The sequence below is a fragment of the Magnolia sinica genome, chromosome 1, assembly GCF_029962835.1.
Source record: "Magnolia sinica isolate HGM2019 chromosome 1, MsV1, whole genome shotgun sequence".
Taxonomy (NCBI): Eukaryota; Viridiplantae; Streptophyta; class Magnoliopsida; order Magnoliales; family Magnoliaceae; genus Magnolia; species Magnolia sinica.
In genome coordinates this window covers 2,306,973-2,326,874 of record NC_080573.1, presented here as the reverse complement: position 1 = coordinate 2,326,874, position 19,902 = coordinate 2,306,973, and the positions used below count along the sequence as shown (strand labels likewise).

The window sequence follows — 19,902 nt, the reverse complement described above, 5'->3', positions numbered from 1 at the left end:
TCCTCTCATGTGGTTTACTTGAATGTTTGATACTACTCATTTTCCGTATTACGTCTTATAATGATCTCGCAAAATGGATGAACAAGATGGATTTATCAAAAATATCTCGGTGGGCCCTACACAGCATCCTTGCGCAGGTACTTATTGCGAAAGGCAGGAAATCCGGAAATCGGATTGTGTACTGAGTTACTCAGTACACTCTTATCGTACTGAGTAAACTCAGTTGGGCCCACCGCGAATGCATATAATTTATCCACGCCGTCCATTCGTTTTTATAGATTATTTTATGGGTTCAACCCAAATTTGATGCATATACAAAGCTCAAGGGGGCCATACCACTGGAAAAGGTGAAAGTATTGATTTCAACTGTTGAAAATTTTCTAAGGCCCCCAGTGATGTTTATTTGTCATCCAACCTGTTCATAAGATCAGAAGGACATGGATGAAGGGAAAACACAAATATCAGCTTGATCTAAAACCTCCGTTGTCCCCAAGAATTTTTCAATGGTAGATGTTCAATTCACACAGTTTCTGGTGGTGTGGTCCATTTGAGGTTTGGATATAATCTATTTTTGAGATAAAGCCCTAAAATTATGTCCTAAAAGAGATGGACGGAGTGGATATAATGCATGAATGACACAGGGGCTCACGGAGTTTACTTAGTGTGCTTACCGTACTGAGTAACAATCCGCTTCCGGAAATCCGCGTCCATGGAGATTGGTGATGTAGGTTGGACGAAATCGGATTGCGTACTGAGTTACTTAGCATGCTCTTATCGTACTGAGTAAACTCAGTTGGGACCACCTTGAACGTATGTGGTCTATCCACACCGTCCATCCATTTTTCTATCTAATTTAAGGGGTTGAGCCCAAAATTTAAGCACATCCAAAGATCAAGTGGATGATACCACTGGAAACAGTGGGGATAATGATTTCCACCGTTGAAACATTTCTAGGCCCACAGTGATGTTTATTTGTCATCCAACCTGTTCATAAGATCATGCAGATATGGATGAAGGTAAAAAACAAATATAATCTTGATCCAAAACTTCTGTGGCCCCCAATAAGTTTCAATGGTATACGTTCAATTCAACTGTTTCCAGTGGTGTGATCCATTTGAACATTGGACATATCTCATTTTTTGTCTCACTCCATAAAATTATTTTTTAAAATGGATGGACAGAGAGGATAAAATACATAAATCATGGTGGACCCCACAGAGTTTACTCAGTACAATAAGCGTAGTGTGTTACTTATACGCAATCCGCTTCCGGGTTGGACGCGGATTTTCTGAGACGACAATATAGGTGAGGCCCTCTATGATGTTAGTTAGAAATCCACTCCATCCATTCGTTTTTCCAGATCACTTTAGTTGGTAGGGCTAAAAATGAGGTAGATCCAAAACTTAAGTGGGCCACGCTACAAGAAAAGGTGGTTAAGGAAATGCATACCGTTGAAACCTCCCTGGGTCGACTTGAGCTTCGAAAATACTTTATTGTTGGGTTTACACACTAAAATGCGCTTGCAAAATGGATGGACAGCGCGGATATAAAAAAACATACACCGAGAGAAAGAAGAGAGGAGCGAAGACGGCATTGGAAGCACACGTTGGAACGTGTCAGATGTGTGAGAGATCCGGGCCACTCATCATGTCGGTTTTGGTGTAAGAATTCTCTGGTTCAAAATCAGGCTGGCTCATTCATTTGTGGGGGTCCAAATTTCAACGGTCACAAAAATATGACTTACGGTATACCTTCCTGATGAGTGGATAGGCTTAATTTTTACGCTAGGGAGTGATCACAGTGGAACAAGCCTGATTAACGGTCAGGATCTCCCACGCTTATAAAAAGACGTTGCTAAACAGCAGACTCCGACTGCCTAGTGTTGTAGAACATATCCCAAGAGCTTTTCAACGGTAGGCGTTCAATGCCTACTGTTTCTTGTGGTGTGGTCCACCCGAGCCTCAGATATAATTCAGTTTTCGGCTACTTCTCTAAAACGAGCTAAAAAAATGGATGGATGGCGTGGATAAGACATATACATCACGGTGGGCCCATAAAGTAAATCAGGGCCTGTCTCATTTGCCCGTCACCGATCCGGGTTAGGCTCAGGCCTTCGGATCAGGCATAAAGAGGGTCCATTGACAACCCTAATGATTTCTAGGCAAGGTAGATCACTACTCATCTTTCAATCGCTCTATCCGTGGCCCAAGTGGGTGGACCTACAATCACGTCCGTCCATTGGATCAGAGGGTCCACTCCACTGTGGATTGCCCGTGGGCCCCAAGAGAAGATCAAATTCATCCAAACAAGGGCATGCCAAATAGGCAGTAAGTCTAAACTTTATTGTTACCAGCGATTTTTATAATGCATGCAGTTGACTATATGGCTATGATGATCCAATCGAGGTTACTCGTGGGTCATCCGCAATCGACATCTTAGTTGATCATAAGTGGGCCCCACGTAGGAATCTGCACGGAAACAAGGTATAAAGAATTTGTACCAGATCATGTTCTAAAACCACAATCTAGCAGCAGTTAGAAAAATAGAAAGTAGCAGCAGCCTATTCCTCCGTCAATATAAATACTATGCAAGGAAACTGCAATTTGGTCTAACATGAAAAGTGCTTAGAATAAGTAGGAGTTGTGTCTAACATGAAAAGTGTTTAGAATAATTAGGAGAATGTAAGTTACGAATTCCAAGAGTTTTAGTTATAGTTTGCTTCTGATTTTTATATTATCGCTTAGTATCCCTATTTAAAGGGTTGTGAACTCGTTTTATTTCAATCTATCAATCAATTAACAAGTTTCTTTCATATATTTTAAAATTATTTCTATTTCTTTTCCTTGTAGATTCGAGAAGTTTCTGTAAGGAATCCAGAAATGCTCTGTAGATTCAGAGTAGTTATCCTTGAGGAAGATGGTGATCGACCTCATCACGTTCATCCCTGCATCAATTGATATCAGAGCGAGGACTTCCCTCGGGCCGATGACAAACAACAAAAGGTATAAACAAAAATCCTATAGACGGTGATTCAGGGATTCGTTATCTTTCGAAAAGAATGAAAGCTTTTCACTGGGAGAGTGAGTTGACCATGGAAAGGCTGCAGGTAACTCTCAATCGTATTGCGGATGTGCTAATTCCGCCCTGAGCTCAAAGTGATGCTCAACTGCCCATGGTCGCTATACGATACAACCCCGATTTATACAAAGCATCATCAGATTATGGTAAATCGTACGCCACCACTTTGATCATGATGAAGTCGTTATACATGCCGAAGATAGAAATAGAATTACAGCGAGCCAACATCTTTCGAACGAGGTGCACTATAAGTCAAAAAGTCTATAATGTGATTATTGATTTTAGGAGTAGTGAAAATCTCGTGTCGAAAATAATGGTGGAAAAACTGCAACTGAAAATAGAAAAGCATCCATCTCCGTACATGATTGGATGGATTAATGAGGTCAATAAAATAGAGGTAACCGAACAATGTACTGTCTCGTTTTTAATTGGTAAAAATTATAAGGATTAAGTACTTTATGACGTAGTCGACATGAAAGCTTGTCATTTGTTACTTGGTCAACTATGAGAAAATAATATTGATGTTATTGCTACGCATAGTGTAACATCCTGAATTTTCACTATTTTGGATTTTCAAAAATCTGTGAAATTTTTTGTATTAATTAACTTATAATATCACTTAATGACCATTAACACTCAATGTTAATTTATACACGAGTGGAACCAGTAAAGAACCGCACAAGCTTGATTAATCAACCGTAAGAAACCAATAAATCCACCCGATCATTTGAACATCAAAATTTGCCCCATGATTTACTCACATAGGGCTCAAAAATCTAACCGACCCATTGCTAACTAATCAAGATAAGCACAAAAACTTGTTCACTCCCCAAGTATAGGGTTGTGATGTAGTAATAAACTCGGTGAGACCGAGGTCGAATCCCAAGGGACTGAAACCTGTACGTAATCTGAAATTAAGTAGAACTAGAACTAGATAAAGATGAAATCTAAATCAAATAAAATTTAATGAATAATGATGAAAGTATTAATCTAAAATTATAAAAATTCAAGCAAGCCCATGGGGGTGTTCTGCCCGTTGGGATGGGATTAAAATACGTCATTATTACACGTGGTAAGGATTGTCCCTGGATAAACTTAATTTCATGTTATATTTGTACTATAGTATGATGGTACATTAAATGGATATACCCACCCTCATTTGAAACTATTAAGAATAACATGTGTATGTTATATCAAAACTATTCATCTGTTTTGTAAACTCATTTTACGGCATGAGCCTAAAAATGAGATAGATCTAACTAATGTGTAAGTCCAAAGAAGTTTTCAGTATAGGTATTGATAAGATTCTTTCTATCGTGGGGGTCCACTTGAGCTTTTAGATTTACTTGATTTTTTGGCCCATGCTCTAAAATGATCTCAAAAAATGAGTGGACAGTGTGGATATAGCCTACATATCATGGTGAGACCTACACAACTTGCTAACATTGAGTAAAATTGGCATGGGACCCAATGCAATTCCATCTGATCTAATTCTAAGTTTTTCCATTCTTCCCAAACATTGAGTGGAATTATCACACGATCAAATATAATTCTGTCCCACCTAATTCCATCTAATACCATACGCCAAATGCCCCCTAAAAGCTTAACCCTCGTAGTGTGGTGTATCTATATATATCTATGGACCTTATGTGGTCCTTCCCGTATCTTCCATGTGCCTAGCATCGCAATGGGTTATAAGCATTAAAAATAATAATAATAATAAAAATCTAGAAGCATATTTATCATTTTGGAAAATTAGGGCCTATTTAGCGGGTAGATTGGATGGGATTGGATGGTATTAGAGTGGATTGTACCGATTTCTAGGCAATGATAGTTGTGTCAGTGAATTGGTGCAAGATCTATGGGATTGCTGTATCTTGGGATTGCGATATCCGATATGTTTGGCATGCCCGGCCAATCCGGGATTAAACCCTCCAATCCCTTTCAATCACCCGAACCAAACGCCTCCCAGGCATTTTTGAAGGGATTAGATTTAGGATAGATTGGATGGGATTTAAAGGTAATGATGGTGATGTCAGTGGATCGTCTTAAAATCCATGGGATTGCTATGTCCCGCTATCAGGATCCCATGTTTGTTTGGCACGCCTTGCCAATCCTGAGATCTATCTTCCAATCTCTTCCAATCTGCCCGGCCAAACAGGCCCTTGGGGGCATAGTTCCATCGTTTGGTCTTGGTAAAGGGGTAATAGGCGGAGTTTTCTCCTCATTTCCAAATTTACGTGTTATATTTTAGATATTTCGACAGATGCATGTACGCAAAAAGATCCCAAAAGTAGGCACTTCTATGGGTTTTTATTGTTTTTTGTTAGGTAGATTGTGTACCACAGCCAACGAAATTCCACCGCGTGGAGATAGGGTGTAGGGTGGTGCAGGAATGCCGGCTGGCAAAATGCTTTTCTTTTTATGGACGCGGATTGCGTCTTACCCCCGGCAAAACGCTTTTCTTTTATGGACGCGGATTGCGTCCTACCCCCGTCCGGACGGTAATTGGTCCGGGCAGGGCTCTGTGGGGCCCACCGTAATGTAAGTATTTTTTCCATGCCGTTCAATGCTTTTGGAATATCATTTTAACATATAATAATAGAAATTAAGTATATAAACAGCTCCAATGGACCACACCAAAGGAAGCTGCATTGATAATGACACCCACCATTGAAACCTTTCTAAGGGCCAACGTAGTGTTTTTTTACCATCCAACCTATTAATAATGTCACGTAGACGTCGATGTGGATGAAGTGAAAACACAAATATCAGCTTGATCCGAAACTTCTCAACTCGCCAATAATTCGTTAATGGTGGACGTTCAATCCGTACTTTGTGGTCCATTTAATCTTAGACGTGCCTCGTTTTTTGTTCTAAAATTATAATTATATGATAAAAGCATTTAACGGTGTAGTTAAAACACTAACTCACGGTGGGCCCCACAGATCCCTACCGTCCGGGCAGGGTTAGGACGCAATCCGCGTCCTCTTTTTATTCCCTGGAACGCGGATTTACTGCGGAAGCCTTTTCCAAGCAGTTCCTGTGCAAAGATTCTGAGTGGAGCCCACTACGCTGTTCGTGAGAAATCCAACTCATCCATCCGTTTTTCAATCACATTTTAGGATATTTTACCAAAAATAAGTGGATCCAAAACTAAAATGGTCCACACAAGAGGAAACATTAAGGATTTCATGACCACTGTTGAAATATTTATATGGCCACAAAAGGTTTGTATCAGTCTTAAGTTTCTGATTTTTTCACTTCATCCCACTAAAAATGACCTTATAAACGGTCAAGCGGAGCCTAAGAAGGTTTCAGTGGTAGGTATTCATTTTCCCACCGTTTCATCTTGTATAGCCCACTTCAGTTGTGGATCCTAATTTTTGTTCTCATGTCCTAAAATATGATTGAAACAGATGGACGATTTGGGTCTCGACTCTTACCCGGGTGGTAGACTCCCGGAATTCCAACACCAGGTCAAGGGTTCGAGTACCCACCTTGAGCACTTGGAGACCATATGTCTATATTTGAGGAGGACGTGGATTGCGTCCTCCTGACTATAACATCTTGGAGAGCATATGTCTATATTTGAGGAGGATGTGGATTGCGTCCTACTCCACCTATTAAGTAATCCGTCTGGATAGGGTTCTGCAAGGCCCGCTATGATATAAGTGTTTTATCCATGCTGTTCATCACTTTTTTCAAATCATTTTAAGGTATGCATGTAAAATTGAAGTAGGTCCATCAATAGACCACACCGGAGGAAGCTGCAGTGATAATGATACCCACGGTTGAAACCTTTCTAAGGGCCACTGTGATTTTTTTTTTTTTTAATAAGGTCATGTAGATGTGGATGAAGTGAAAAAACAAACATTAGCTTAATTCGAAACTTCTCCAGCTCCTAAGAAATTTTTAATGGTGGACATTAAATCCTCACTTTGTGGTCCACTTAAGCCTTGTACATTTCTCAATGTTTGGCTCATACCTTAAAATGATATGAGAAAAGTGACTAACGGCTTGGATAAAACACTTACATTACGGTGGTAGGACGCAATCCTCATCCGTTTGAGTCCGTACACTCGCTCGACTTGACTCGAAAAAGCTTGATTCAACTCAGTTTGAAGCTGAGTTCAAGCCGAGTCGAGCTGATTTTTTGAGCTCGAAAATGAGTTCGAGCCGAGTTTGAGTTGGCCCTAACTTGACTCGACTCGAACCCAGCTCGAATCGAACTAGGATCAAACCCGTTCGATGACTCAGGTACTTTGATATTGATGTTGCTCACCAAGTGTTTGATGAAATAACTCAATGAAGTATGGCTGGTGGTAAGGAAGGTATGTATATGAATGAATACTCTTTTTCTGGATTTTTTATGTTGCTTGGAAGGTATTTGATAAAATAACCTAAAAAAATTTGTTGTTGCTTTATAGACAGTGGGATTTTGAAGGTGCAGTCTAAGTGTTTGCGGAAATGCCACACAGGTAAACTCAACTCGATCTTGGCTCGAACTCGGCCTGAACTGGCCCGAGCAGTTGACTGAACTTAGCTGAGTTGGCCAGTCACGCTCGAGGACTGAGCCGAGCTAAGTTTGAGCTGAGGTCAGCTAGTGGCCAAGCCGAGTCAAGCTGAGGCAAGCTTAACTCTATTTGGCTCGATGTACACCCTTATGTTTGAGGGACTGGAGATCCAGGTAAAATTTAAAAAAGAGAAATACATATATTCAAATACTCCAATTGAACAACTTTTGACCCCAAAGCATCTAAATAGGCAGATACATCCAACTGGACAGTAGAAGATTGAGAATTGCGACCACTCGCAAATTGTTTAATATGTTCAAGCACCAGACAAAAAAGAAAATAATTACAATCAACCTTGAGGAGCAACTCCATGACCACCTTTCCACTACAAGGATCTGCCTCATTCTTTCGCTCGTCTTAAAATGATCTCTCCAAATGGATGGACCATCATGTTGGGGCTCACAGACCTTGGTCATATCACTTCATAGGCACACATGCATGTACAATGTGCCACACATGTGACAACATATTGCAAGATCTTATCCATCCATTGGGCAAATTTGACCTTGTGCATGTTTTCTCAAAAAGAAGATATGTTAGAAATTTATTCTATTCATCTGTTAAGTTTTTATATATCAAATTAGGAAATGAGCCAAAAAATGAAGCATATCCAAAACTTAAGTACGGCGCCCTGCATGACAGGAAATAGTGGGAGAGGAAATGTTACGTTGAAGCCTTCTTGGGCTCCACCATGATGTTTTTATGCCATCCATACTGTTCATGAGATCATTCCTACTTGGATGAACTGAAAGCATAAAAATGTTAGTATAATTGTAAACTTTCGTGGCCCTACCAATGAGAACTTTCAATTTTTATTGATTCATGTAGTTTTAGGCCATTTGAATTTTGAATCTGTCTCATTTTTTGTCCCATGTCTTAACATAGTCTAAAAAAACAGATGGATGGGGTGGATTTCTAAGAAACATCACAGTGGGCCAATCTAGTTCTCAAGCGGATTGCCCGTTACCCAGGCATGCATGTTCCAATGCCTGAAGCTATATGAGGCTTACAAAGATGTTCATGACAAATCCACTCCATCCATCTATTTTGTAATATCACAATAGAGCAGATTCTAAATTAACACAGATCAAAAACTCATATAGGCTATACCACACGAAATAATGGGGATTGAATGCCTAGGGGTGGTAGAAGTGTTGTATCGGGACGACCTATAGTTGATCTGAGTGGTAAAAGCCTTATGAACGGTTTGGATAGCATATAAACATCATGGTCAACTCCAGGAAGGTTTTACTTGTAGATGTTTCTATTTCTATATTTCGTTGGGATGTAACTTGATTGATTGCGATTACAATGGACCCTCGATCTACTGGTCATTTTATGTATTGGACTAAATGGAATGTTATTATGGTCTAAATCTAGAAAACATGTAATGGTGTTCTTGATTATATGCCTTCTTATGTATGGGAGTTGTCACCCGTGGTTTCTAGTGGAGAGTTATCATGGTTTGTTTGGATGTTGTAGCACGTGCTCTTAGTCATGGTATCATTCCACTAGCTCCCAAACCATCAATTATTGAACCGCGTAGGGAATCTGGCTACTCACACTGTCAGTGGCTAATCCACATCCCACTTGTACGATACAAACAAACGGATAGAGAAGTTGACCATGATTTTACCACGTGCGATTATTGTAGACCTCTCATTCTAGTGTCACTTGTGGAGTTGGCATGTAACAGCCCAAGATTTTCGCGGTCAGAGTTTGTACTCGTGCCTGAGGAAACCGGGTGTTAATGATGTACAAATTAGATGCTTTAGAAAATCGTACCCTTATTTTTTTCGTTTAGTTTACATGCAGATACATTCAAGAAGGTAATCATAAACGAAAATAAAATCAACGATATTGATTATATTTCATCAGGGTAAAAGAATAATCAAATGGCCTCATAATAAGAGGTTTATTACAACATCAGAGTTCACAGTGGAAGAACTAAATACTAGAACTGTCTTCTTAGCCTTTCAAGATGATCTTCTATAGGGAAGTAGTCCTCTAAGTCTTCAATCTGTACGTCACTTGCATCATCTGTATAGTTGGGAGAGGGTCAATACCCTACTCATAGTGAAGGTTATCCTTTAAGATTAACAATAGTTCAAGAGATTCATAACAGGTAAAGTAAGGGTCTGATACGTCTCGTGCTCCACTAACACATGACATATCGACATGCACAAACAACCTACATGAGATGCATGCATAGCAAAGTATGTGCGGCTCATCATACGTAGTGATCATCTCAATGTGGAATATAATTCATAGAAAATCTGGCTCGACCCGCATCCCATAACTACGGACATTCACTGGCATGACCAACGCTGACGTGGATTTATGCAAACATCTTAAGGCAACACAACACGCGGTTGGAAAATTTACGTAACACGATATGTTCATGTCGCGACTATTTGCGACATCCAATCCCGAAAAGTTGATGTAACATGTATGCTGATTTACATACATCGATTGTGTACCACGCCAACCAACCCATGGAATAACGTGCCAACCAAGAGGGCCACTACCCATAACGCATTACGTCGATGATAAGATAATCGATTCACTGGTTGTGATACCTCTTAATACATCGCTTGTACTTATAAGGAATATAACTAAATCATTAAGAACATAACTAAATCATGAAGAATATAATCTGAAACTGAATTATAAAGAATATCAACTGAATTATGGAGGTTCTGAAATAGCAAGACACAAGCCCAAGCTGTAAAGATAGACGGCACGAGGCCAACATAATAAAGAGAAGAGTGACAATCGTCAACTCAACAAAAGTGGCAATGGCCAACATAATAATTGAATAGTGACAATGGTCAACTCAAAATAAGGAGAGTGGCATTGGCTAACTCAATACAGAAACGAGTAGCAGAGCCAACTCAAATAAGAGACGAGTGGCAGAGCCAACTCAAATAAAGAGATGGCCAGGGGCAAGGCTTGCATCTATGGCCTCACATAAATTCAGAGGAATCACTGGTATTTGACATACCGGTCATAATCCCAAAAGGGGTAATAATTATGATGATATTCACTAAATCAATTGAGAGGATAATTCTCAGAAAGTATAACGTGGAAGGCGGGATAATCCATAACACCAAAGGCATAAAATGGCCAGATAAATAACAAGAATCTAGGTAGAAGGCAGGATAATCCTCATCCTTAAAGGTAGGAAAGAGGCAAGAGTAGATAAAGGCATGAAAGGTAAAATCATATACATAAAAGCATGAATAGGCATAATATAAAGATCAAATTAAAATAGAATAAGCCTAAAGGATAAAACCCTTACCTTTTAAGACAAATCGCCCTTCAATTGCAACAGTTTGCTGTACTTATACTTTACGGCCAAGATCTAATCACGATTAATACACTTCGTGTGCTTAAATTACAATAACACATGGTTTCTATAGTTAAGATAAATGACTAGGTCTGGGTTCGCAGTTTAGGTCTAGGGTAATATAATTCAATAATCTAAATTTAAAGTAGGTTATTGCATAGGTGGATAACGTACCTTGTTTAGCTTTGGGTCCTAACCCGACGATCCAAATCCAGTGGATCACGTCTCCTCTTCTTTTTTTTCTTCTTTCTTTCTTTTTCTCTCTCTTTTCTCTCTTTTCTTTTCTTTCTTTCTATTCTTTCTTTCTCTCTTTTCTTTCTTTCTCTTTTCTTTTCTTTTCTTTCTTCTTCTCGTTCTTTTTCTTTCTTTCTTTCTTCCTTCTTTTCTTTCTTTCTTTCTTTCTTTCTCTTTTCTCTTTCTTTCCTTTCTTTTCTTTTTCTCTTTCTTCTTCTTCTTTCTTCCTGGTCAGACGGCAGCAAGCCTGGGCGGACGGAATGGTTGCTCGGCTGAACAGTTCTCTCTCTCTCTCTCCCACGTTTCTCTTTCTTGTTTTTCTTTCCCTGTGGGACGGCAGGTCCTATTTATAGCCTGCCTGACGCCCAGAAGCTTCCCTGCGTAGCTTCGTTTACGCAGCAAGAAGAACTCCCGAAGACCTAACGCAGCAACCGTTTTCGTTCGCATGTGCATCCACGTGTGTCAACTGACGTGGATTGGGTCGGTCTTGGATGGCCGACCTCATGAACGGTTTGGATTTCCATGCAGGTCAGTCATGGTGGCCCACTACCCCTTCAAACAGACACCGTCTGTTTCGCTGCGAACGGTCTTGGTTTCCGACCCTTTGCTGGAGTTGATGGGGGCACCCTTATGATTATTTTCCGAGCAATCAGGGTCTCTCATTCGATTTATGGGGCCGATTTAGGCCATGCTCCGAGATTTGAAGTGGGTCTGAGTTTTGGGTGGGCCCACACCACAAACCAACGTGGCGTTGTGATCTCCTTGAGCGGATTCCTGGGCGGACGCGACCAGTTAGGTTTTGGTCGAAGCCCTCGTCCGATCAGTTTGGACAGTTCAGATCAACCGATTGGGTGCCTGTGGTGGCCCACTGCTCGTCCCAACGGACGGACGACGAAGAGAGGTGAGAGATTCCCTCCCTGTTTTGAATTCGGTCCGTTTGACCCGATTTCCCATTCCGTGCGCTGCTAGTGCCCGTGTGTTGTGCGCACGCATGGAAGGTGGGGTCCAACTTGTGATGTTTTTGGACAATCTACCCCGTCCATTCGGTTCCCCGTCTAATTTAAGTGGTTGAGCTCAAATTTTAAGTATATATATACGTCAAGTGGGTCCAAAGTCAACGGTTATCGTCCGATCTTGTCAATCAGGTGACTTGTACACTGATCTAAGGGACGAAATTTGGCGTAAATGGCTAATTTTTGATTCCCAGCTACCGTATAACTTTTCTTGTTAAACGGATCGTGAGAACTATGTTTTCTTGAATTTAGGGGTTTAGTTTAGGAGCATTTTTGTAATTAATGTTAATCATAGAGTTTTGTGAAATCCAATGGTCTTATAGGCTTGTATGCACTTTTCCAAGTATATCTTATAAATGAACTTTCACTATCCCCTAATTTACTTGAGGGAAGTATATGAGTCAAGTCTCATGATGGATAGTCTAGTCATTAAAATCAATGGTCAAATGACTTGGTCCATAGGTGGAGATCATTCTCAATAATCTAATTCATAGTTGGGACTCGATGTAAGGTTAGGTGTAATGAGGTTGGTTTTGCACACATGTAAATATTATGTTGCTTTTCACAGTAACGCTCGAAGACTTTCAATACTCGGTATTGAAAAGTTCAAGGCGTTACATGGCATATGCTCAAAAAACGTTTCGTAATTTCGAGATTACATTCCCAATGTAAACCCGAGGCTGGCGACCCCACCATGGAGCGTGTATGACGTGCAACTTGCCAATGAAGGTCATCCCACTGTGAAAGGATGCTCAAAATCAGGTTGATCCAACCATCATGTGGATTTGAAGGCAGGTGGATTGCCTGTGATCGCTGACATCTGCATGAACTTTTCAGTGGTGGGGCCCACCATGATGTTTGTGAGCAACCTATTGTTTATTGATTTCACAATTCGGTCACGTAGTTGATATGGGTGTGCCAAAATTAAATGTGCAATTCAATTCAAATGGAACGATTATAACCCAATGACCAAGATAGGTAGATGTGTCGGAATGGATTGTATGTGACCAATATCGAATAAGATCGGTTTAATTGTTGGGTTTGAATCACCACAAATCTCAAGAGGTTGACCCCTGAGCATGATTGGCAGATTGATTCCTTGTGAGGAGCGTTGTGCAAAGATGAACTAAAAACAAAGCCATTGAAGAGCGTTGTGCATTGTTTTGTAGAAAAAACAACCTGTAGAAGATTGATGCAAGCAAAGCAAAATTACCAAAAAAAAAAGAAAAAAAAAGAAAAAAAAGCCATATCAAAATCTAAAAGTTAAAAGAGAAAAACAAGATAATGAGATACAAAGGTTTACATGATTTGGCCATTCAGCTACTTCCGCGGAGCCACAATACAGAGATTTCTTCCACTAAAACTAGAGACCAAGGGCATAAAGCTTACCTCCCACTCCTTTCAGTGTATAAGGAATCTCTCACTAAAGAATTCCGGCAAATAAAAGATTTGTCACTCTCCCCACATATATTCCCCCTCTATTGACAACACACCTGGAGAGAGAGTCCTAGCTTCCGGCCTACAAAAATAGGATTCACATGCACACAGAAAGGGGCGGAGAGGCATGTCATTTTAGGAAACCCTCCTTACATGCTTTCAAGCGTATGAATCTCCACCACATCAACCTTTTGCAGTGTTAGAAGAAAACCAAAATAGACCCATATGAGGAGGCAATGCATCAACCCAGTCTTCAATAAAAAGACCTGTTGCCCTTGCTACTATTAGACAACAGGCCAAGCCCTCAAAATGAATGTTGAAGCTTCCATGTCCCATCAATAGATGATTCATGGGGCTGTAAGAGATTAATGGATTAAAAGGAATTACATACAGAAGAAGGTTGGCTAACCATTGTTTTCATACACAAGGGGCATGTTCGACAAGAATCAAGGCCTGGTCTCTGGGCAGAGTTACATTGGAGCCCACCTGATGCATGGCTCGGCCAATGTAAAGCATTATTGGCATGTAGACTCAGCAAAATTATCCCTGCAATTTTGATACCATCTCCAATACAAATTCACATATAAAGGCAACAATACTATAATCAATTTGTTGAAGAGATGCTAATTCCAAATGCCTCATCTTCACACTATGCTTAGGCAGAGCACGCGTTCGGGATTTGGGACTTCATAATATGTTCCCCCAACAAACATGCTGCTCCCAAAAGATCAGAACCACCCACTGATCAGGTAAGCAATGCATGCAGCTTGAATGTAGACCATCGAATATCATTTTTCTAACCAACAGTTTCTTTGCAAGTTGGGACCACATGATAAATATCACAGGCTGTGTTCGCGCTAAGGAATATTCACATGGGGGCCGTCCTATATCCTACACACATTCTCCACATTTGTACATGTGGTGCATTTCGCTTGAAGATGAGGCATCCCGAATTAGCATATACATCATTGTGCAATTGTCCACCATGCAACTAGTGCAGGGGACAAAGGTTAGATTTGACAATCATGGTTACAAAAGGAACCTTAATGGTTGGTAGTTTTAGTTACAGAAGGAACCTTAATGGTTAATAGTTTTGGAGTTCTCAAGACTAATATGAAGACAGATGAGCCCTAATATGAGACATGGATTTCAGCTTTTGGGGACGCTCTTGGGAAAGCCAGTAACCTCTCGGTAAGATTGAGCAGGAACTCTGGCTGGACACAAACTTCCTCTAGAATGCTAATATCCATTTTTTCCATCACAGTCGAGTTGATGAGAAAAAATTTCACACAGTTAATTTCATTCTCAGGCTCATCAATCACAGATTTAACTTCAACATCGGTAGGAGTGGGCTTGTAACCATTCACAGGGGTGGGATCGGAACTCAAGTCATAAATGATAATAGTTTTGAGGTGCTCAAACAGCTTAAAGAAACAAAGCTTCTGCAACTTCCAATACACCCTTTCATCAAAATCATAGTTGTCCTCCCGATTCAACCATTGTTGGCTGCGGTAGTTGTGGATCTGGCAATTTCAACAAACGAGAGAGAGAGAGAGAGAGAGAGAGAGAGAGAGAGAGAGAGAGAGAGAGCCACATCATAAGAACGTAAAAAATTCAATATTTTGAAGGCCAAATTTGGGGGCTGTAGATTGGCTGGGTTTGGGTCTAGGCAGTGTTTTAAATATCGATGATATTGGCTGATTTATCCCACGATATATCTTGTATCCCACTAGTGCGGATACGAAATGTATAAGTAATGCAATATATCCCATATGTTCGATCTGATGAGCATTTTCGAATTTCAGTCCTTTTATTTTTCTGTAAATTATGTTAAATTAGTGTCAAATTGTTATAAATTCATGATTATTCATGTTTTGCATGAAAATTCATGAATGGGGAGCTTCAATTTCGAGATTTGGAGGAGATGGGCTGAGTTGCAAAAAATTGAAAAAAAATCAAAATTTCCTAATTTCTTACAAATCGTTTGCAATCTTTGTGTCCAAACATCAAATCAAACATGTATGTAACCTAATCTAGTGATTCTTCTTTTGCTTTTGAGTGTATTGCTTGTGTTTCCACATGTCTTTTTACATTTATAAATTATATGAATAGACATTGAATATACTTGTATCAATTCAATTAGACAACGCATAAATTAGGACCCTAATACAAAGAAAACCTATTATGTATACTTATTTTTTGTAATGTTTTTATTTATAAATGTGTATTGATGTCTTTTTTAACAATCACCGAAGTTTCATTGAAAAATTCGACCAATTTCCCAATGTTTCCCCATGTTTCCAACAATAACAATACATTCCACGATACAACCAATATATCCCATGTGATAACCAATATGTATCCGTATCCCAAGAATGTGATATGTAACGTGATACCGATATTTCGAACACTGGGTCTAGGAACACTATAGGAGGTCCCGGATCCAATCAAGCTTGGGTACCCATTGCCTTTGGACCTTGGTTTCTAGTCTGGTCTAGCCGTCTAGGTTGCTTAGAGGCATCTGCATATTCAGACAAAACCTGATGGATGAATTGGATCTCACAAACATGCGCCAAGATGACACATGCGTAGTGTACATGGGCTCTCTAACGGGGGTGTGGCCTACGTAGACCTTAATCAACTAGCAGACTAATTAATATATATACAGTATTTATCAAAATAATAAATTTATACATTAACATATAATGTTACTATTAAAATTAATCGGTAATGGCCTGCCTAGAATTTTAACCGTGTCCAAGTGGGTAGACCCAAACCTGAACCCAACATGACCCAACTTTGAAGGGCAATACATTGGACACAAACCCCGTGGCTGTTCTAAATGGGATCCAAATATCGGACTCGAAGCCATTTAGATCAAGATGGGTTCCCTTGACAGCCTACCAAATTTCAGTGGGTCCCCACTATTTTGTGGTCAACTACTTGAGCATCACATTTCATGTGTGGGAGCTTCATGTGTGGCTGTTTGCTTGGTCTAAGTGCACTAAGCGCATTACACTTTGATGGACTTGATGAGACCATGACATAGTAGGGTATCTGAAATAGATCAATTAGTAAATTGTGTTTCAAGTATATACTTTTAATAATTCATAAATAAATAATAAAAAGGGAACATGTTGCAAACTTAGATGCATTTGGACACATCTAAATGCACTTGGATGAACTTACACATACTAAGATCCATTTTCCACAAGTACAAAGCTTCATATTCAATCTGGGCCTCGTCACTTACCATGAGGCCCAATCTAACATAAAGCTTTGTCCGTTTAAAGTTGACCTACAAAATGCATATAAGTGTGACTAAGTTCATCTAAATCACTTAAGAGGCACTTATATGCACTTAAATGAACTTAGACACAGTTAAGATGCATTTTATCAAGCTTGACATATGAAGCTTTGTATTGGATCCAAGCTATTTACATACATACATGTGTGTGTGAGGGAAATGATTCAAGTACCATGAAACTTCTTTCATTGAATCATTTGTGGGTCCCACTACAATATGTTGATGACATGCACTCTGGCAATCAGATGTGTCACCTTCCATTTGGACATGGGACCAAAAATCATACCAATCCATGAGTTAGGTGGGCTAGATGACTAGGACATGGTAGTGGGGAACACCCACCCTTGGTTTCATGGGGTACCCACCATGTTGTGTACATGCCATGCAATCCATTCACCTTAAGCATGTGCCCTAGATGAAGGGATCCTGCAGCCATCAAGTCGTTTTCACACTCTTGTGGGCCCCAAAGATCAATGGTGGGTGTCCCCTGAATTGGTTCATACCATGTGGCCCACCTCAATTTTGGATCGGACTGATTTTAGGGACCTTGACCTATTGAACTAGCACACATTTGATTGATGGGTCGGATGTGATTAACATATCATGGTCAAAGCAGATTCAAGTCCAAGACTTCAAATTTGGTACCCAGAATTGAACCTGATAGGACCAAAACCTGATTCCTTGAGGCAATTCAGCCAGGTATGGATATACCAAGACTCGACCTGAACCAGACCCATAAACAGAACGCACCATTGACCACATGTAATTGTTTGGGTAATTACATACCAGTGGGTTACCTACTAGTTTGTGTAGTCAGCTTCTCAAGCATGACCTTTCATGAGTGTAGCTGTGCTTCGTGATTTTCCTAGCAACTGCCCCTCCATGACCTTAATTTGCCTGCTCACCCATTGGGGCGTGCATGCAATAACTAGGCTATAGGTCAACACTTGGTCAGACTGCGTTGGAAGTGAGTGGTGTCACTTGGGCCCCTACCATGGCCAGTTCCAAGAGCCCAAGTAAAAGAGTAGGCTTGGTGTATAGTTGGTAGTCAACATAAAACTTTTGCCAATCTACTATTTTGAAGCCAACCTCAAATTGCTAGGAGAGAAATTAAAATGACGGTAATGGAATTCAAAATAAAGGATGAGCCACCTCATATCTAGAAGGGACTGATTTTGCATTAGTTCAACTTTAAGGTGCAGTCCACCTTATGCACCACTCAAATGTCCAACACATATGACACATTGGGATAGGAGTCAGGTTGCAAGTGAAGTTCACATGTAGTTAATAATTCCTCTGGATTAGATTATTGTGATTGTTTTGTAGTACGCACCTCCAATAGAGGTTTCTGGTCCAAATGTTGAATAAGAGTCTCAAGGGAACAACAACTCTTTAGCAAGTGGGCAATCCCTGGGAGCTCCCATTTACTCAATCCTGTCATCAGATCCAAACGTGTGGAATTCATGGATAAAGCATCTAGACATTGTAACTCCCTTGAAGATAGAAACTGCAGAAAAGAACAAAGAAAAAAAAGAGAGAGTAAAAGAAAAGAAAAACAACAACAACAAACAAAAAATACAAACCTCAATGCAAGGTCTATGTCTAGTTGCCCACTTCCCGTAAGGCATCATGCAGTTCACTCATTCGAGGTGTTTATAACTTTAGTTTAATATACTTATGAACAATGAAACAACTGACTTTTACAAAGAGATGAGAAATCCTACACACCAGGACTTAAAATAATCAGTACTGTCAGCAGGCTGCAGCTTGGGCCAACCAAAATCAGTATTTTGAAAGGTCTGGGCAGGACCAGTTCAAAATCCTTGCTCAACTCAACCCAGGCCAAGCCCATTGAGCATTACTGTTCATCAATATAAGGAAAAAGGTATTATGGTGGCAGCACTTAGTATGGCATGAAAGAAGAACCCAGGCTCCAAAAGAACTCTCAAGGATCATAATAATAAAATGTCCAAAAACACATACCTGAATACACCAACTACATAATTTAAGGTCTTTAACATGTCGAAGATCTTCAAGAAGTCCCTTCAATGAATTGATGTTGTGTTCACAGCACTCATGGCAACCATTATAAAGTTCTTCCTCATAATCAATGCTGGCCTCGACAAGAGATTGTAAGTTCTTTATACGATACTCTCTCCGCGGCTTGTTCCCAATTAATTTCAAGGACAACAGAATTGGGGCATAAATCTCAATCTTAGTAGTCATATATCCCATATCATCAAAACCATTTCCAAAAGCAATGTAAAGGTCATCATAATCATGATCATCATAAAAATGAAAAAGGTCAGAGTCCATAACTGTTAAGCAATGAAGCTGCCGATTTTCAACAAAGATGTCGAGATTCTGTGCAGAGCTGCAGTCTTTGACAACAATGTCTTCCAAGAGTGGACAATTGGAAGTCAAATTTTTTATCTTGTTAGCAGACAATATAATCCATGCGAGATAAAGAGTTTTGAGAGAGCTAAAACTCGTGGAAGTAGGTGGTTCGAGAGCAACATATGTCAATGATAGCGTCCTTAACGATCTACAGTTAAACATAAACGGAGTCAACTTATGTTCATCATAATCCTCAACCTCTACAAATGTATTACCTTCGCCAGCAAAGGCCAAATCAAGTTCCTCCACATTATGGTCAACTGCAAAATGGATCCATGAACTAACTCGCGGAGGATAGTGCTCTAGTTCTAGAGAATCGAAATGGACATGAAAATACCGAACCCCAGTATGAAGAGATGTTGATTTATCGATAAAGGTGGTACCGTATTCGATAGGTCTCAAGATCCTCTCATGAGAGGGTCCGAAGTTGAAATCCGTCGTAGTGATGGATGTCCATACATATCTCCATCTTCTCAACAAGAAGCTTGTCCTAAGCACATCCTCCATGTG

At 40.0% G+C, this 19,902-nt stretch overlaps 1 protein-coding gene across 1 annotated transcript; it reads right to left on the bottom strand.

Annotated features, from left to right (window-relative positions):
* Positions 1–13,676: 13,676 nt before the first annotated feature.
* On the bottom strand, positions 13,677–19,584 carry LOC131236487 (uncharacterized). The gene is made up of 4 exons (XM_058233705.1): positions 18,979–19,584; positions 18,329–18,502; positions 14,874–15,211; positions 13,677–14,234 (listed from the first exon to the last, which is right to left on the bottom strand). Exons 1-4 carry the CDS (start codon positions 19,552–19,554, stop codon positions 14,204–14,206), a joined length of 1,119 nt encoding a protein of 372 aa, XP_058089688.1. The 5' UTR covers positions 19,555–19,584; the 3' UTR covers positions 13,677–14,203.
* Positions 19,585–19,902: the final 318 nt, after the last annotated feature.